Source organism: Podarcis erhardii, assembly GCF_964252035.2.
Source record: "Podarcis erhardii genome assembly, chromosome: 2".
Classification (NCBI taxonomy): Eukaryota; Metazoa; Chordata; class Lepidosauria; order Squamata; family Lacertidae; genus Podarcis; species Podarcis erhardii.
Window position 1 is genome coordinate 3,354,923 of NC_138498.1, and position 17,318 is coordinate 3,372,240.

General features: G+C 47.9%; 1 protein-coding gene across 5 annotated transcripts in view; it reads left to right on the forward strand.

Moving 5' to 3' along the window:
* The window catches only part of TNS2 (tensin 2), a 123,413-nt gene that overhangs the window by 99,779 nt on the left and 6,316 nt on the right, over positions 1-17,318 (forward strand). For all 5 annotated transcript variants that reach the window (XM_081851666.1, XM_081851668.1, XM_081851669.1 and 2 more), the window contains 7 exons: positions 94-159; positions 3,084-3,200; positions 7,197-8,447; positions 9,842-9,992; positions 11,523-12,445; positions 14,272-14,358; positions 16,082-16,213. In XM_081851666.1, the coding sequence (XP_081707792.1) occupies positions 94-159; positions 3,084-3,200; positions 7,197-8,447; positions 9,842-9,992; positions 11,523-12,445; positions 14,272-14,358; positions 16,082-16,213 (2,727 nt within the window). The remainder of the gene's footprint in view (positions 1-93; positions 160-3,083; positions 3,201-7,196; positions 8,448-9,841; positions 9,993-11,522; positions 12,446-14,271; positions 14,359-16,081; positions 16,214-17,318) is intronic.

Consider the following 17,318-nt stretch of genomic DNA (forward strand, 5'->3'; position numbering starts at 1 on the left):
ATGGCATGTGATGCAGGTAGTCTCTCCTGCCTTATAAGAGCCCAGGCGCAACAGTCAGGCTATTCACCTCATATCTCTGTTTTCCTTCCCTAGATGAACGGTTCCCATTTGAAGCAAGTGTGGAGTTTGTCTTCTCTTCCAGCCCCGAGAAAATTAAAGGTGGGTGGATGACAGAGTTGGAGGGATATGGTTGCAGTACTATGAACTACGCCACAAACACCTCCTGGGTCATTCCAAAAGTCAGGTCTCAGTGCATGGCCTAAAGCAGGAACGGGGAACCTCAGCCCCCCTCTGGCCTCTCTTGTCTGACCCTTGCTCCACCCACCTTTGCCTTTGGCCCCATCCCCACTGGCTTGTGGCAGCCAGAGGTGGCAGTCTTGCTGAAGCTGAGCAGGTCTTGATCTGGCTTAGATGGGAGACTTTCGGAGACCCCTACATGCACTGTCTTGAGTTTTGTATAAGAAAGGTGAGATGTAAATGTATTAAGGAAAAGAGCAGGGAGGAGGGGGAGAAGGACACCAATTTGAACTGGAACATTTGGGAAACAAAGCAATCCAGACAACCAGGAATTTGCCTGCTATCTGTTGTCAATGTTTGTGAGTGTGTGGGGGTCTTCAGACTAGTCTGCAGAACATTGCACTGCCTTCTTGCTTCTCCAGTGATGTGTCACCAGGAAAGTGCCAAATCTGTGCCCACCCACCTCAGAGCAAGCCCAGCCAAGCTGACAGCACCACCAGCCGTGAAGGGCAGCTCAGCTGAGCTGTAGTTTTCCTGCAAGATGTAGGGATGGCCACTAACCTGGGTGGCTTTAAAAGAGGATTAGACAAGTCCATGGAGGCAGCATTCCTGGACATCACAAGTGGGGAGAACGTTGTTGTGCTCAGCGCCTGTTTGCCAGCTTCCCATAAGCACCTAGCTGACCACTTTAAGAAACTGAAATTGTGGCAGTTTTATGAAATACATTTTATGAAGTACATAAAACCAGAACTTTCTTTGGTCTGATCCGGCAGAGATGTTCCTATAGGTTTTTTATTTGTCTTGTATTTTTGCTTCTCTCTTGGGACTGCAAGAATTGGGGTGGTTTATCAAGCATCTTGGAAGGCCACAATTTATGGCTGGTGAAAGGAGGTGTGTTTGGTGCATTGTGCTGATCTGCCTTTAGAGAAATGGTGTCATTTGGAAGCATCTTAAAGCACCATGACACTTGGGGGGGGGGCGGGAAGCGGGGGTGACATCTTCCTTGCTTAGAGTGATCCTTCACCTGGACCACCAGACCAATAGAAACACCTTTTGTCCTGCAAATATTGCCAGTGGTGAAGGGGGGGGGTGAGCAAGCATCATCTGTTGATGGAGATCAAAGTGTTTCCTTCTGCCGTAAGTTCTTTAAGCTTCCCATTTCCTTGTATGGCCAGGGCTGTGTGTGTACCATGATTGCAGCAGGAGTGAGGGTGGGCAGAACTAGGCAATGAAGCCCACAAGGAAAGAGGCAAACTGCAAGCAGACCATGGACAGGGAGGTTTATTCCTGTGGAATGAAAACCATAAGAAGTATAGTTTCAATTTCAAGTCTTCTGTTGGCCAGCAGGGTGGTGACTATGGGTCTTATATTCTTTCACTTCAAAGATAATTCATTTGGGAACCTTTTGCCAAAATTGCAGCATTTGCCAGTGGGGTATCTCAGAGTAGCTGCCAGTGGTCTTTCATCCAGGTGCTGATGAGATTCACATTTCCTTAGCTTCTGTAAAGCTTCAGAATTGGAGGAATCCCTGACAAACCAGTGTGCAGATGGAGAAAAGCAAGTTCAGCACATCAAGCCTTTATTTTGCTTATTAATTTTTGGGGTTGGTAAAGTGCCACTCCCAAATGGAATCCAGATGGCTTGAATTTACTGTCACTAGAATTGAAACTGAAAACCAGGGGTCAGTCTACATGACATTCTGATACATCTGTGATGACCCCAGGGCTTTCAGGGTATTTAGGTGCATATGTTCCATAAAGTATAGTGGTTGGAGTGTTGGACTAAGTCTAGGGAGGCACAGATCCCCAAATTCCCATTTAGTCATGATGTTTGCTGGGTGACTGTCCAGTCACTACCCCTCAATCTAACCTACCTCACAGGGCCGTTGTGAGGATATAATGGGTTTGGAGAAGCAGGTACACAGCTTGAGCTTATTGAAGGAAAGGCAGAATAAGAGCACTAAAAACCACCTTACTAGGATATATGAGAAGGGCGTGGAGAGCATTTGTACAATGCCTGTCTCTGTATGCTCTGCATGCCGATCTATTTGTTTATTTAAAATATTTAAAATACATCAAAAAGAATTCCGCGGCAGGGTACAAGCAGAATAAAATATTGAACTTTAAATCTGTAAATGCATCAAATTTCAAAACAACATAAATGACAGCAGAGAAAAGAGCATCATTCTTCAAAGGTGCAGAGTGACTTCCTCCGTCCAAACTCACAGCTGATATTGCATAAATGCCTGGGTAAATAGATGTGCTTTGAGCTGGCAATGAAACAGGGGGGAAAGAGTGTCAACCAGACTTGAGTGGAAAGGGCTCATGTCCCATAACCAGGGGGCCACCACAGAGAGAGAGACCATAATTGCACACCCCTTCAGGATGCTGACCAGAGACAGAAGAGAACACCTGGTCTCCAGGGTTGCCAGATTTTTACCTTTACTTCAATGTCATTCCCGATAATAGTGTTTTATTTTTCCCGTTGCAGTGAAGGGTAACCATTAACTGGCATAGTAGAAAATGAAGAAATACACTCCTTACATGGGGGCTTGACTAGATCTATCCTCATAGGCCCATCTTGGGCAGAGTGACAGAAACGTGAGAATCTTGTTTTTAAAAAACCCGCAGGTTAGGCTTTTTAAAAACGTTGTCAGTCATGCTTGAGCCTGTTGCAGAAAATCCTAGGTTATACAATTAAGTAAATATGCACATCCACAATCCTTTTATAACTCTGCTGACGGGTGTTCAGCCACTGGAATATGCTATCCATTCCATACGTTATCTTGAATGCACTTAATCCTTCTAATGCTGAGATTCTCTGGCGCTTGCTGTCTCTTTCCCCAGGCCGCGAGACCTATAGGAACAACACTGCTGTTGCAGTAGATTACAACATCTCCAATCCCATAGTGCGCTGGGACTCCTATGAAAACTTCAACCTGCACCATGAGGACAGCCTGGAAGGTACACAGGGAATTATTATTATTATTATTATTATTATTATTATTTATTATTTATTATTTGTACCCCGCCCATCTGGCTGGGTTTCCCTGGCCACTCTGGGTGGCTTCCAACAAAGACATTCCTGCAGTCTCTTCCTAGCACTTACACCCTTATTGCCACACTACTTGGGCAAGACTGTGTATGTGTGTGTGTTTTCTGCAATTCCACACTTGGACCCAGGATTTGGTATTTGCAGAACTGAGATTTTCTTGATGCAGAAGTCTGGTTGTCGTGGCACAGAATTCTGCTGTTGCATTTGAGGATGTACAGTTGAGTCACATCATTCACTGGGGTTATTTTCCAAGGGTAGTGTGCATATGCAAAAATTGTGTACAGTGGTACCTCGGAATGCGAACGGGATCCGTTCCAGAGCCCCATTCGCATCCTGAAGCAAACGTAACAAGCGACGGCACGTCTGCGCATGCCTGGATCATGTTTTGCCGCTTCCGTGCATGCGCACGGTGTCATTTTGAGCATCTGCACATGCACGAGCGGTGAAATCCAGAAGTAACGCGCTCTGTTACTTCCGGGTTGCCACGGAACACAACTCGAACGTGCTCAACCCAAAGCACATTCAACCCAAGATATGACTGTATAGGCAAAATTGCCTTCTTCTGGTTGGCTGCTGGCTGACAAGGCAGGGGCATGGAGGAGCGGGGAAGAGCTTTGTGGCGAGACCTTCTTGGTGTCTCCACTGCCTCTCCTCACTCCGCCTGTGGAAGGGAGGAGGAGGAAGGTGGTCCGAGAGATGAAGGCAGATCTGTTACAGCCAGAAGAAAAACTCTGGAAGGGATCCTGGACTGGAGCTGCAGCCAAATGCATATAGTTGAAATCACATAAGATGTGACTCAGCCGTACACACATGCTTATATCTAAGCACCATACACTCTGCTTATATCTAAAAGTGGACAATATTGAGATTAGTTTTTGTTTTCACAAGGATGCTTCAGGAAGCTTTCTGCTGTTGGCTCTAAGGCTTCTTTCAAGACTGAGCTGGGTGCCACAATTCAATCAGCCCATCTTAACTTCCTGCCTTAGTTACCCTTTGAGTAGATGAGTGGAGCTCAAAGTTCTCCCTTGATTTTTAAAGAAATTTGGTGTTTCAGAGTTTGAAACGCCAGTCTGGACAGGATGATGGGGCTCCTCCCCAGCACAGACACATCTGGACCAAAGTGACTTTTTTGCCCCCGGGAGCTGTAATCCCAGCAGCTGGTTTTTACGCAGTCAACCCTGATTACAGTTTCCTCCTAACATCCACTTAAAGTAAACTCGTTAAGAACTAAAATAAATAAAATACCGAAGGGAGTAAGCAAATGGGAATTTAATAGTTGTGGCACGTCTGCCTCAAATGCCAGAAAAACGTCAACAGGATGGAATAAAACTCCTTCCTCCTTCCCAGCAAGAGCTGATATTTGGAGGAAGGAGGCCATCTTCTGCAATGTGTGTGTTTGTGGAGAAAGAGTGCCATAAATTTGGAAAATAAAGTATAACGATGCGTTGGATCAGTGGATGGATGAGTAATGGCCTCTCAGAAAGGTGTATATATGAGGGGGGAAATGCACCCTTCACAGGCCCCAGCGAACCCCCCCCCCCATACACACACTGGACAAGGCCTGATTCTATTTCAGCCATGTTCATTAAACCAAAACTATGGCAGAAGAGAGACAGTAGTTTTTAAGAGAGGTGAAGGTGATTTCAGAGAGAGGCTTTGCTTTCTGCAATATTTATATATATATATATTGACTCACTGTAGCTTCTGGCCAAATTGGTTTTCCAGGATTTTGAAACAAAATAAAGGAACCTAGAAAACCTGATTACCAGAAATAAAAGTCGGATGCCGCCCACAAAAGGCATCCCCACTTTCAGCCCAGTTTTAGCTCTAATCATCTATCTCCAGCCATGGGATGAAGATAGGCTTGGTGTTTATTTTTATTTTTTTACTTTTAACTTGTTTTTAATTTTTTAGACTTAACTGTATGTTTTGATATTGTTATAAACTGCTGTGATATATTTTAATGATACAGCGGTGTTTAAATTTTTTTATAAATAAAAAATAAATAAAAGGATTTTAGGAGCGGCCAAAGCAGGTTCTTCATCATTGAAGGAATCTGGTTCCATAACTTGTACAACAGCCACTAGCCAGTCAATGCTCCACTCTTTGCACATCAAGTGTGCTTGCTCGCCTTTTTGTCACTGTTTTAAAGAAACACATGTAGGCTTTCTCATTTATACACACTTTGCCCAATTAAATAAACAAACTTCCTTTAAAAAAAAGTTTTTTAATTACTTGAGGAACTGGAGCACAAACTCATAGTCACAATATATATTTCACTACTTGAGCCATGCTTTTCTGAAGTAGATGGGGCCAAGTTTTTAAAGGTGCAGGTTTGTTCTTGAGGGTGGTCAGTTCATGCAGTAGAATATGCTTCTGGTCCCCAGTCCACTGTCTGGAGAAAAGAAGGCAAGAGCTGTCAAAAATATAGATTCCATGTATAACTTGCTGCTAAAATGGAATACACAAGACGAAATGGTTAAATCGGCTATGATAAAATGGGCACAGGACATTGGGCATAACATTATGTTTGAGGACTGGGAAAGGTTGTGGACCACTGGGCTGAACTTCACCGCATGTAATGCTCTGAAGGAAAATGTAATGAAAATGATATATAGATGGTACATGACCCCAGTTAAACTTGCCAAAATATACCATTCGTCTGATAATAAATGTTGGAAATGTAAAGAAAATGAAGGAACATTCTTTCACCTCTGGTGGACATGCCCTAAGGTGAAGGTCTTCTGGGAAATGATATATAATGAGCTGAAAAAGGTATTTAAGTATACCTTCACAAAGAAACCAGAGGCCTTCCTTCTGGGTATTGTCGGCCAGAAGGTGTTAAAGAAGGATCGAACATTTTTTATGTATGCAACAACGGCAGCAAGGATTCTCATCGCAAAAAACTGGAAAACTCAAGATCTACCCACACTGGAAGAGTGGCAGATGCAGCTGATGGACTATATGCAACTGGCCGAGATGACTGGCAGAATCCGTGATCTGGGAGAAGAGAAGATGGAGGAAGACTGGGAGAAATTCAAGATGTATCTACAAAAAACATTGTAATTTGGTTGAATGTTAAGAAGGATGCTAGATTATAAAAAATTGGCCACCACTAAACTAGATTTAAATTTGATGATAAGTGAGACTAAAGAAAATATAAAATTTTTTGGAAGAAGTGCTAGATTATATTTGAATGAGTGGACATGAGATTGTAAACAAGTTGATAATTTGTTTGGAAAAAAATTTTAACGATGTAAATGGGAGCGGGAGACGTGAGGGAGTCCAAAGAAGTGATGAAATTGTTGTGATAGAAGTAAGATCGTTTATTATTTGTGCATTTATATTTAAAAACTTTAATAAATATTTATAAAAAAAAAAAACAAAAATATAGATTCCATAGGTGATGTCATCAGGTGTGAGGCAGGTGAAGATGCTACTGCCAGTGCACCACCAGAAGCCTTAAAGTGTACTGATGGGCTGTTGAGCCCAAATCTGGATCTGATGTGCAAGGGAGAGCCCCATGGGGAACTTGCTCACACACCTGATGCCTGAGCTGAGTGTGGTGCTTTGAAGTTCTGAATGCAGAACTTTGAAGCGCCCAGTTACTTGGTGGGCAGCCCTACCCACCTGTCAAATTTGGCCTGCAAGGCTAGATCCTGATAAGAATCTGGCCCGCAGAGCCAAAAAGGTTCCCCACCCCTGATGTAAAAGTTACCCATCCCCAGTACTAAACCATGAGCGTAGAGCGTGAGGCACCTGGACAAATGTGTTCCAGGCACACAGGCGCAAGCCATTGGCTGGGGAGACTCCAGGCCACATGTGCCGTGTGAATGCCAATCTCACCTACTGCTCTGCATCACCCACAGCCTTCCCTGAGTAGTTGTTTCACTTGTCCTTTGCAGATGTCTTGCACACCCGGGGCCCTCTTGATGGAAGCCTTTATGCCCGGATCAAGAAGAAAGGGGACCTGAGTAGCTTCTCCTCCTCCACCAATGGCAGCCCCGGCGGACCAGAGTCCCCTCCGCAGCAAGGTGGGCGCTTCCTGTCCATCAGCAGCGACTCGGGACACTCCTCCCTGCTGACCGAGAAGGCGGACGAGAGCACGCCACCGTCTAGGCCGCAGCCCACAGCTTCCGAGAAGGAGGAGCTGGACCGGCTCTTGGGGGGCTTCGGTGTCCAGCCTCGGCAGCCGAGTGAAGGGAGCTGTCCCCATGCCATTTCCCCTTCTCCTACCAAAGAGAGAGAAACGGCCATTTTGGAAGATGAACTCTCAGACATCGGTCAGCCAGGAATCCACTTTTCCTACCAAGCTCAGCGCTCTGGCCTGGCCCGCCATTGTTCCTGCCGCCTTGGGTACCGTTCCCACAGCCCTGAGAGGCCTCACAACGTGGCCTACTACAGACCAGATGGCACTCTGGAGCGGCGGCAGCCCCTCTACAATGGCGGGCCCTCTCACGCGCATCCCGAGGGGTACGAAGAGAAACGGCGGGTGTTCCGCTCCCTGTCCGAGGGCATACAGCCCCACGCCTACCCCTTCAGCCATGAGCCACTGCCACCTCACAGCCCCAGCCGGCGGGAGCATGAGGAGCTGCTCATCTTGGAGGACCCACCCACTTTCTTATGCCCCTGCCAAGATTGCCAAGAGATGGCTCGTGAAGAGGCAAGGTTGCCCACGGCTGCATTCTACAGCCTGCGCCTGGACCGGGACCCTGATCTGTGGGGGGTGGAAAACGCAAGGCCGCCGCTGCTTCATCACCCGCTCCACCGGGAAGGGCAGCCTGTGCCACTTCTAATGCCCGCTACCTATGGGCACCACCATGTGCCCCATGGGCAACACCAAGCCTTTAACTTTGAGCCTAAGATGGTGGCAGGGCACATAGGTCACGCTTACCCAGCCCACCCGAGGTCCAAAGTGATGGAGGAGAATGTTGAGGCGTTTCCTTACCCCCGCTATGGCCCCCCTTACCCTCCAGGGCCATCCTACGTCTACGGCCGGGGCCCAGCCAAGGCCTGCCTTGTCTCTGGATACTCTGGGTCTCCCCACTCCATTTCGCCAACCAGCCCCCTGTATCCACCAACCAGGAAGCAGGGCTATGAGCCCCCAGAGAGCAGTGACGAATTCCTCCCGCCAGCACCTGTGGAAAGGCAGCGTGGTGAGTGTGACTCTCAGGGAGGGGCTCCATTTCCAAGCCAGCGCAGGAGGCATCCTGGGCATTCATAGCCAAGTGTATATATATGTATATGTATATGTATATCAGTTTATCTGCACACTAGTCACCAGTCTCTTTTGAAAGACTCTCTCTCTCTGTCTCTCTGTCTCTCTCTCTCTGTGTGTGTGTGTGTGTGTGTGTGTGGTCTGTGGAATCACTAATTTGAGGGGAGGGCAACAGAGAACACTTTTGTGTATTAGTCTGAAAATACGCCTGCCTATTTGTACAGACAGCACAGATGATGTCATTGCGCAAACTGCTACGTACAAAAGTGCACTGTGAAAAAATGTCCCCTGTGCATTTCAGAAAACTGCTTGTATATACAGCTTTATTGCCAAACAGGTAGACCTGGTATCCAGACATTGTGCTTCTGTTTGCTGCTGAACCCCTCAGTTTTTTCCTGGCCCCCTCCAGCCTTTAAGGCTATGTACACATGAACAGCTTTGAAGGCAACCAGGTGGTTCTTTTTCTAAATTTGGATTGAAGCTGGTGGGGGGGAAAGCGCATCAAAACAGATGTTTTATAAGGCAAGTCAGGATAGATACAAGATAGGTATAAATGGCAGCTAATGTTGTGCACATACCACTTCCCAAACCTGGGGGGGTGGTCGGATCCCAATGGGTACAGAGTAAACAGGATTGTGTACACAGCCTAATTAATTGCACTGCTGCTACAATCAGCTTCACAGCCCTCCCCTTTCTTTTTTCTATTTTTTAAAAACCCAAACCTAGGTAGCACAACTGGACTGCATTTCAGAGTTATTGTACACTGTTGTACAAACTCCCCCCTCCCTTTAGCACAATGGGCATTATAACACTGGGTTACTTTGCAGGGCTGGTGTAACTTGTGGGTTTTGAGCCACAGCTCCACAACTTGGGTATAATCATTTTAGACTTTCATCTGCATTGGCATTAGGAGAATAATTTTTAAATATGTTTACAGACTCTGGGGGGAGTCTGTGTATGTGTGAAATAACAGTTAGAGAGATTGTGGACCCTTTGCTGCTGGCTTTCACTTTTGAGTTGAAAGGTGAGCCGTAATCTCCCCAGTTCTCAGCAACTGGCTCCTTTCTCCCCTTCCCCGGATGCCCATGAGCCCAGCATTCTAACCACTACTCCGTACTACTAAACATATCTAAGGGGTTCCATGCAAGAGCAGAGGCAGCTATCAAATGCTGGGCTTTTGTTGCCACAATGCCTATGCAGGAGAGATCCTATGAAAAGCAATCATTGTGCCCAAGGCCCTGAAATCTGGGACCCATTCCTTATGAATGTGTCAGAATGGCTTTGTGGTATTCCAACAGTCCGTCTGCATTTCCTCTCCTCTCCTTTCCACAGAGCTGCAAGACTGCAGGGATGGCATGATGGCCTGGCATGACGGTCCCATCTCCCTTCCGCAGCATCGTCAGGAGGTACGGGCTCACTGTGCAGACATCTCTGGCTCTCCCACTTCCTTCCACACCAGCAGTCCAGTATTCAGCAGTGACAGGTGGGTGCACCACAGAGAAGCCGGCACACATTTCCCAACTGTGGCTCTTTCTAAAGTAATCTTTCCGTCCTATTTCAAAGTCAAAGCCAGCTGTCAATCATCATCCTGTAGAGCGATTAACTTTACCTGTAGAGCCATTGTTTGAACTGTGTTCCAGAAAATGTATCAGATTTTTTGAAACCTATCAGGGGTTCCTTGGTGAAAAGGTCAGGAATGTTCCCTAAAAGACAGTCTAGTATTCCCTTGCAACTGGCAGCCACTGTGGCAGTGCTGTCTGTGTGTGTGCCAGGGCATGTTGTCAGGCGGCTCAAGCAGAGCATCTGGGCTATCAACCTGGCTCTGAGAAACAAGGTGCTCAAGCTGAAGACCAAACTTAGCAAGATGCCAAAACAAAATAAAAAAATTCCTTCCAGTAGCACCTTAAAGACCAACTGAGTTAGTTCTAGGTATGAGCTTTCGTGTGCATGCACACTTCTTCAGATACACAGTGTGCATGCACACGAAAGCTCATACCTAGAACTAACTCAGTTGGTCTTTAAGGTGCTACTGGAAGGAATTTTTTTATTTTGTTTTGACCATGGCAGACCAACACGGCTACCTATCTGTAACTTAGCAAGATGCCATTCGTGAGACTAGCAAACGACACTTAAAAACACAAAAGCAGCAGGTGCAGGACTCTTCTCCTGGATGTGAACCATAGCAGGGTGACAGGTGAGTAGGAGAAGAGTTAAAGCCTCAGAACTCCACATTTTGCACATGCACTCTAAATAAGTCTGACAGCTGTTTCGTTGACTGGTTTTTATTATTGTAGCTATTGGTCAATGGGTATGAATGTTTCTGGTTAACTCTTATTATTGCAAGCATGTCAGCAACAACTTGCCAACTCCTGATAAGTTCAGAACTGCCTCTAGGCAATGGGGCAGAAGAACTGTGCAATCACTGAGGTGGTTGCTCAGCTGAGCCAGTAAAACAATACTGTGGGCCAGTCAATCTTGTGTGCATTATGTGAAAGGCTGTAATCCCACCCACCCCCCAAAAAAGCCACCTTGACGATCCTCACTGGGCAAAGGCAGTACCAAACTCGAATAAGGGCTTCTCCACGCTCCCCTTTGCCACTTGTTTTCTTCTGTTTGCCCTGTGGTTTCTAGGCATGGGTAAGAGAGGTTGTCCTTTCATCCTTCCGCTTTCCCTGGACCCCCTGCAGTTTACTACTGACTCAAAACAAACATCAATCTGCAGAAAATCCGACTGACGTTTGTTCTGACTCAGTGGAAAACATGGGGTTTTTCCGGGGAAAGTGGCAGACAAAAGAAGAACCTCTCAGACCCCTGCCGAGAGATCAGGACAAACGGAAGCGTGGATGAGCTCTAATAGTAATCTGTGGCCCTTGGATACACTTCGGTCCCTCCCACCCAACTACCAGTTTCAGCAGCTGTGGCTTTTCCCCTGCTTGCCAGCATGGACATCTTTTTCTGGGCATGCTAGATGCTATTGTCAAGATTTATTAATGATATGCTTTCTCTCTCACAGCCCTGGCACCTTCAAGCACAGCAACAAGGCCACCAGCCCCCCTGAAAACGTGCTGCGGCTGAGTCCCGAAGAGCTGGCTTCTCCTGGCTGGAAAAGAAGCCCAGAGAAGATGGCTTCTTCAAGCAGCCCCACACAGATGCTCACCCCAATGCAGGCCTTCACACACCTCCCCACTTTCCGCCCACAGGCTAATGGGACTTCTCTGAGACCAGGCCTCCAAGCACCACAGCTCTGCCCCCGCACCCACTGTTCTTCCAGCCCTCCACACATCACCCCCTCACCCACAGCCAAACATGGCATCCCGGCAGAGGACCAGCCACACCAGAACGGTTCAGAGAGCTCTAGCCTCCAGGCCACGACCGTCTCCTGCGAATCGTCTGCTGAGGGAGCCTCACGGCCTCAGCTAAGCCCCGTCATGGAGAGACCGGCCCTGAGGAGCAGCTTACGGGTCCCTTGCTACAGCCAGCCTCCTCCCGGCTGCAGAACTGTGTCCAGTGCTCCAGCCTCACCTCAGATCCCAGCAGCCTACAACGGGCAGCTGCACTGTGAGAGAAATGAGGCCGAGGGGAGCCCCCTTATCCGGTGCCCCAACAGCAGCCCCTCTCTCGGGCCCTACCCAATCAGTGTCCAGCCGCCAGCCCCTGGCTATGGTTTCGCGGACATGCAGGGCTCTCCAACCCCGGCCTTCCCCCTTGCGACAGCCTACTACACGGGCGCCGAGAGCAGCCTCTCCGAACGGGACCCGCTCTGCGAGCCACAGCAGCCCCCGCTGCCTGAAAAGCATCACATACCGGCAGCCAGGAACTGGGAGAGGAGCTCACCGCCTGGCCGTAGCCCTGGCTCCGCTCACCATGTCACATTTGCACCTGGCGTACCTGATGGCAACACACCTGGCCCAGCTAACAGCTCTGTTCTTAGAACAGGTATTTGGTGTGGCGTTTGGCTCCATTGTCTCATGTTTAATCCCTTGCTGTGGCTTCCTAAATGCCCACCCTCTGCTTCTAGCTCTTAGTTGCTCTGCAGCTCCCTTCAGTATCTCAGTAACTAATTTGGATGTAGGACACTGAGGTGGTCCTCATTCCCTGGACTGTACCAGTTCGGGATGCAGGTGGGGACCGTGTGATTTGAATGCTCCCATCTGTGAAAAAATACCATGTGCATCAAGTTGAAGGCTATCCGTCAAGCCCTCCTCATGTGTTACTCACCTGCAGGGGGTTAAGTGTGAAGTTGGCTTCTAGGCTCACTCCTGACATCATCTTTCAACAGCCATGCATTGTGTAAAAAAAGCCCAGTGTGTGAGCTGCTGCTTGTGTGTAGGGGCTTCACGCGGTCAGAATCAGGTGTCCCAATCACGTAGAGTAGCAGCTTTCACGTTGGGTTTTCTTTCCACACAACTGCATGCAACACATGGTTGTTGAGAGAGACTAATTCAACATCAGGAGTCAGGCTAAATTCCACATTGGTGCCTGACATGTGAGTAACACGTAAATAGGGCTTATGAATCTTTCTCCCTGACAAGCCAACTTTCTGTGTAGCATTCTGAAATGGTTTCTGTTGTGAGGAAGGCTCCGACACTTGGTTTTTCTAACTCAGCAGTAGAGGCCTTGATCTCAAATGGTGTTGGCTGTAAGGAGAAGCAGGCTTCCTTTTGAACCAAAGTTCCCTGGGGCTTAGCCCTGAAACCCAGGGTCCAGAATGAATAAAATATGGTACTCCAGCAACCTCAAGAATCTAGTCCATTTTCCTCATTCCATCTAAAGCTGTTGGCTGGGATTTGTTAGGTTTTAGTATTCTGTTCTGTTGATGTTGGTTTTAAATGTTATAAACTACTGTGTGAACAGAATCATAGAATCTTGGAGTTGGAAGGGACCCAGGGGTCATCTAGTCCAACCCCCTGCAATGCAGGAATCTCAGCTAAAGCATCCATGACAGATGGCCATCCAACCTCTGCTTTAAAACCTCCAAGGAAGGAGAGGGAGTCCCTTCCACTGCTGAACAGCTCTCACTGTCAGAAAGTTTTTCCGAATGTTTAGTCAGAACCTCCTTCCTTGCAACTTGAAGCCATTGGTTTGAGGCCTACCCTCCAGAGCAGGAGAAAACAAGGACCATCCCTCCTCCATCTGACAGCTCTTAAGTATTTGAAGATGGTTATCATATCTCCTCTCAGTCTCCACTTTTCCAGGCTAAACATACCCAGCTCCTTCAAGCGCTCCTCACAAGCCGCAGACCCCATTGATTTGGGAATAATGAGGACATGAAGCTGTCTTATGCTGAATCAGGCCCTTGGCTCATCTAGCCCCATATTTTTGGCTCTGACACTCAGCAGCTGTCTGGAATCCTTACCTGTCCCCTGAGATCCTTTCGAATAGATTGAACTTGGGACTTGGGCCTGTGTTCTACCTATGACCCTTCCCCATTATAATATTGTGGTAAGAGTCACAACAGGTATGGGAAACCTGTGGCCCTCCAGGGGCTGGTGGACTCCAATTCCTATCAACCTCAGCCAGTATTACAGTATTACAGACGATGGTCAGGGGTGATGGGAAATGTAGTCAGGCAGCATCTGGAGGGCCAGAGGTTCCTGACTTAAGAATAATGTAAGTTAAGCATGTCAAACACTCTTAATGGGCTGCAAAAAATGTTTTGTGTTAGTATTAATGTTGCACGTTTTAAAAGCCATTCCTAACACTGTTGCTTGTCGGCCTTTTGTAAAGAGAGCCACACAATCTTCCATTTTCTTTTCTTCCAGATTCGCAGCAAGAGAACCAGGTTAGCGTCAAATTTGTCCAAGACACATCAAAGTTCTGGTACAAGCCTCATTTGTCCCGAGATCAAGGTACACAATTCCCAAGCAGTTTTGCCTAGTTTGGATAGGATTTAACAAAATCAGTATTTGACACATTCTCTAGAGCAGGCTCTCCCAACCTTGTTTTTAAAAAGCATCAAACAGCGCTTAATTCAATAACTGCTCTAGATCTCTCTTGCAATTCAGTTAATCACTGTGAAATATGTGTCTGCTTGAGTTGTGGCTCTTGATGTTAACTTCATGTTCCCCACTGGGTGATCATATTTAAAATGTCTCTGCACTGTAATAGCATATGTAATCAGGGCCATAGCTAGGGGGTGGTGAGGTGGGCCCCTGCCAGGGGCGCAGGCGAGGGGGGGCCTAAAATCGGCTGCGAAGACCCTGTCCGGCCAGCGCTCCCTGCCCGCAGCCCAGACAGGGCAGGGAAGAGGGCGTGCTGGGCAGCGCCTGCTCTCAGCTGCTGCCCTCGCCCCTTGGCCCTCCTGGCATCTGGGTTGGCTGGGCAGCCTGGCGGGGGGCCTGTGTGTGCCCCAAGCACCCCATCCTGGTTGGCTGTGAGGCGCCGGCTCTGCCTCTCCTGGACTTTGCTCAGGGTTGGGGCTGGGGAGGTCCACCAGCCTCGTCCCCTGGTGCTGCCCGGCCCACCTCACTGCCCGCACCCCTGCCTCTCCGGGCACCAGGGGAGAGTCGCCAGCTTCAAAGCCTGCCTACTCCATAGTCACTTTCTTTCTCTGTGTCTCCTTTCACACACCCTCCCTCAAGGGTGCCAACTTGAATAAAATATATGGGGGGGCAGGTAAGCACCGCCCTGTATAATCGAGATGGAGCACATGCACACTATTTGAATGGCAGTGCCCATTAACTGGGGGGGGGGCATCTTCATAATATTTTAGCAGGGGGTGAAGGAACCTTGGCCCCAAAGAGTTGGCTCCCATGCCCTTCTCCCTGTGAAAGTGGGGTGCTCCCCACTTTATGCAACTTCACTTATGCACGCAGTGGTCCGGAACGTAGCCCGCGCATAAGCGGGGAGACACCGATGTACCATCACGTAGGTCAGCCTTCCCCCATCTTGGTGTCCTCTCTGTGTTTTGGCCTCCTTCAGTCAGAACTCCTTACAAGGTGAAGTGCATGAGGAATTGAGGGGGTGGAGGAGAGGCGGAAAGAAGAGCTAATCTGTCTGGGGCTAAGGGGCGCAATCTGGATGGTTCTGGCAGGGGAGCAAGATCACCCAGCTATGGCTCTGTATGGAGTGTATGTACAGTGGTACCTCAGGTCAAGTACTTAATTCATTCCGGAGGTCCGTTCTTAACCTGAAACTGTTCTTAACCTGAAGCACCACTTTAGCTAATGGGGCCTCCTGCTGCTGCCGCGCCGCCGGAGCACAATTTCTGTTCTCATCCTGAAGCAAAGTTCTTAACCCGAGGTACTATTTCTGGGTTAGCGGAGTCTGTAACCTGAAGCATCTGTAACCCGAGGTACCACTGTAATAGCAAACACTTGACATTTTTTTGTATTTGCCTGTGTTTTGGGGAAATGGTCACTGCTACTTCCTGTCTGCTGGAGAGGAGGCAGCCATCATAACCAGTGAGTAGCAGGTGCCTTTAAAGAAGTGGGTGTCCATTTTACACAAGGAAGTACCAGGGACCCCAGTTGGTACTGGGCCTCATTCTGAAGAATAATGTAGTGTGATGGCAGAACTGCAGGCTTCTGCATACACAAGATTTGATGCTCTTACATTTTTGCTCCTGAGCAGCCATTGCCCTTCTGAAGGACAAGGAGCCTGGGACCTTCCTCATTCGGGACAGTAATTCCTTCCAGGGGGCCTACGGCCTGGCTCTGAAAGTGGCAACACCTCCACCTAACAGCATCAACCACTCCACCAAAGGTAAAAGCAACAAACCAACACTTCCTGACTTGCAGCAGTAGCTGCAGCCCCATGCGAGATAGTGCCTGCCTCCCAAGCAGTCACTGCAGTGTTAGAAGGAAAACTCTGATCCTAAACCTACACTGCCTCGCAGGACACCTTCGGGAGAAGAAAAGGCCACAGAGTAAACCTCTACTCAAATATAGAGTTCCTAAGATGGTTGGTTGGTGTCTTGTAAGCCTCCTTCCGGCAACTCCTACAGCCCAGCTGGTGCCAAACATCTTGCTCTGCTTTCCTTTAAACCACATCTGTGAGGCCAAGAGGGCGGGGTCTTGTCATTTGGGCAAACCTTTCCAGCCTCCCAATACAAAGAGTGATGGGCAATTTGCCCATTCTTGTTCATTGTCCTCTCATCTGTGACTGACAGACAAGGAGTATGAACACAATATGAACACAGCTGCTTCTGACATTCCCCTGCCTCTTAGCCGTGTCCTGGCCATGTCCAGCCGAGAAGGGAAATGCGGAGGGGTAACTGAGAAGGCTGGCTAATAGATTTCCTTCCCTCCTCTGCCCATCCCTCTTCAAACTACCCAATTCCTTCCTTAGCCTTTTATCCTGTCAAGAGTGTTCTGAATTGCTGGCTCTTAAGCCACAATGTTTTATGGGATCTTTGTCCTCGTATTACCGGTATGTCTTCCTGCTCCCCTTCATCGATAGGTTTAGTTTTTATTGTATCTGTGCTTTCTTAACTTTATGAACCCCCAGAGGATGTGGTTAACTGGAAGATACATAAATAAGTAAGTTTCCATCCCTGGCAAATTCTCTCTTTGCTTGAGAGAGGTTGGAAGAAAAAGTATATAGGAGAAACCCTAGCAGCCATAACTGATGAGTACTCTGCTCTTGCTGAGAGCATGTTGCATAGGGAGAGGGTAATAATAATAATAACTTATTATTTGTACCCCGCCCATCTGGCTGGGTTTCCCCGGCCACTGGGCGGTTTCCAACAAAGATTAAAAATACATTAGAATGTCACATATTAAAAACTTCCCTAAACAGGGCTGCCTTCAGATGTCTTCTAAATGTTAGGTAGTTGTTTATCTCTTTGACATCTGGTGGGAGGGCGTTC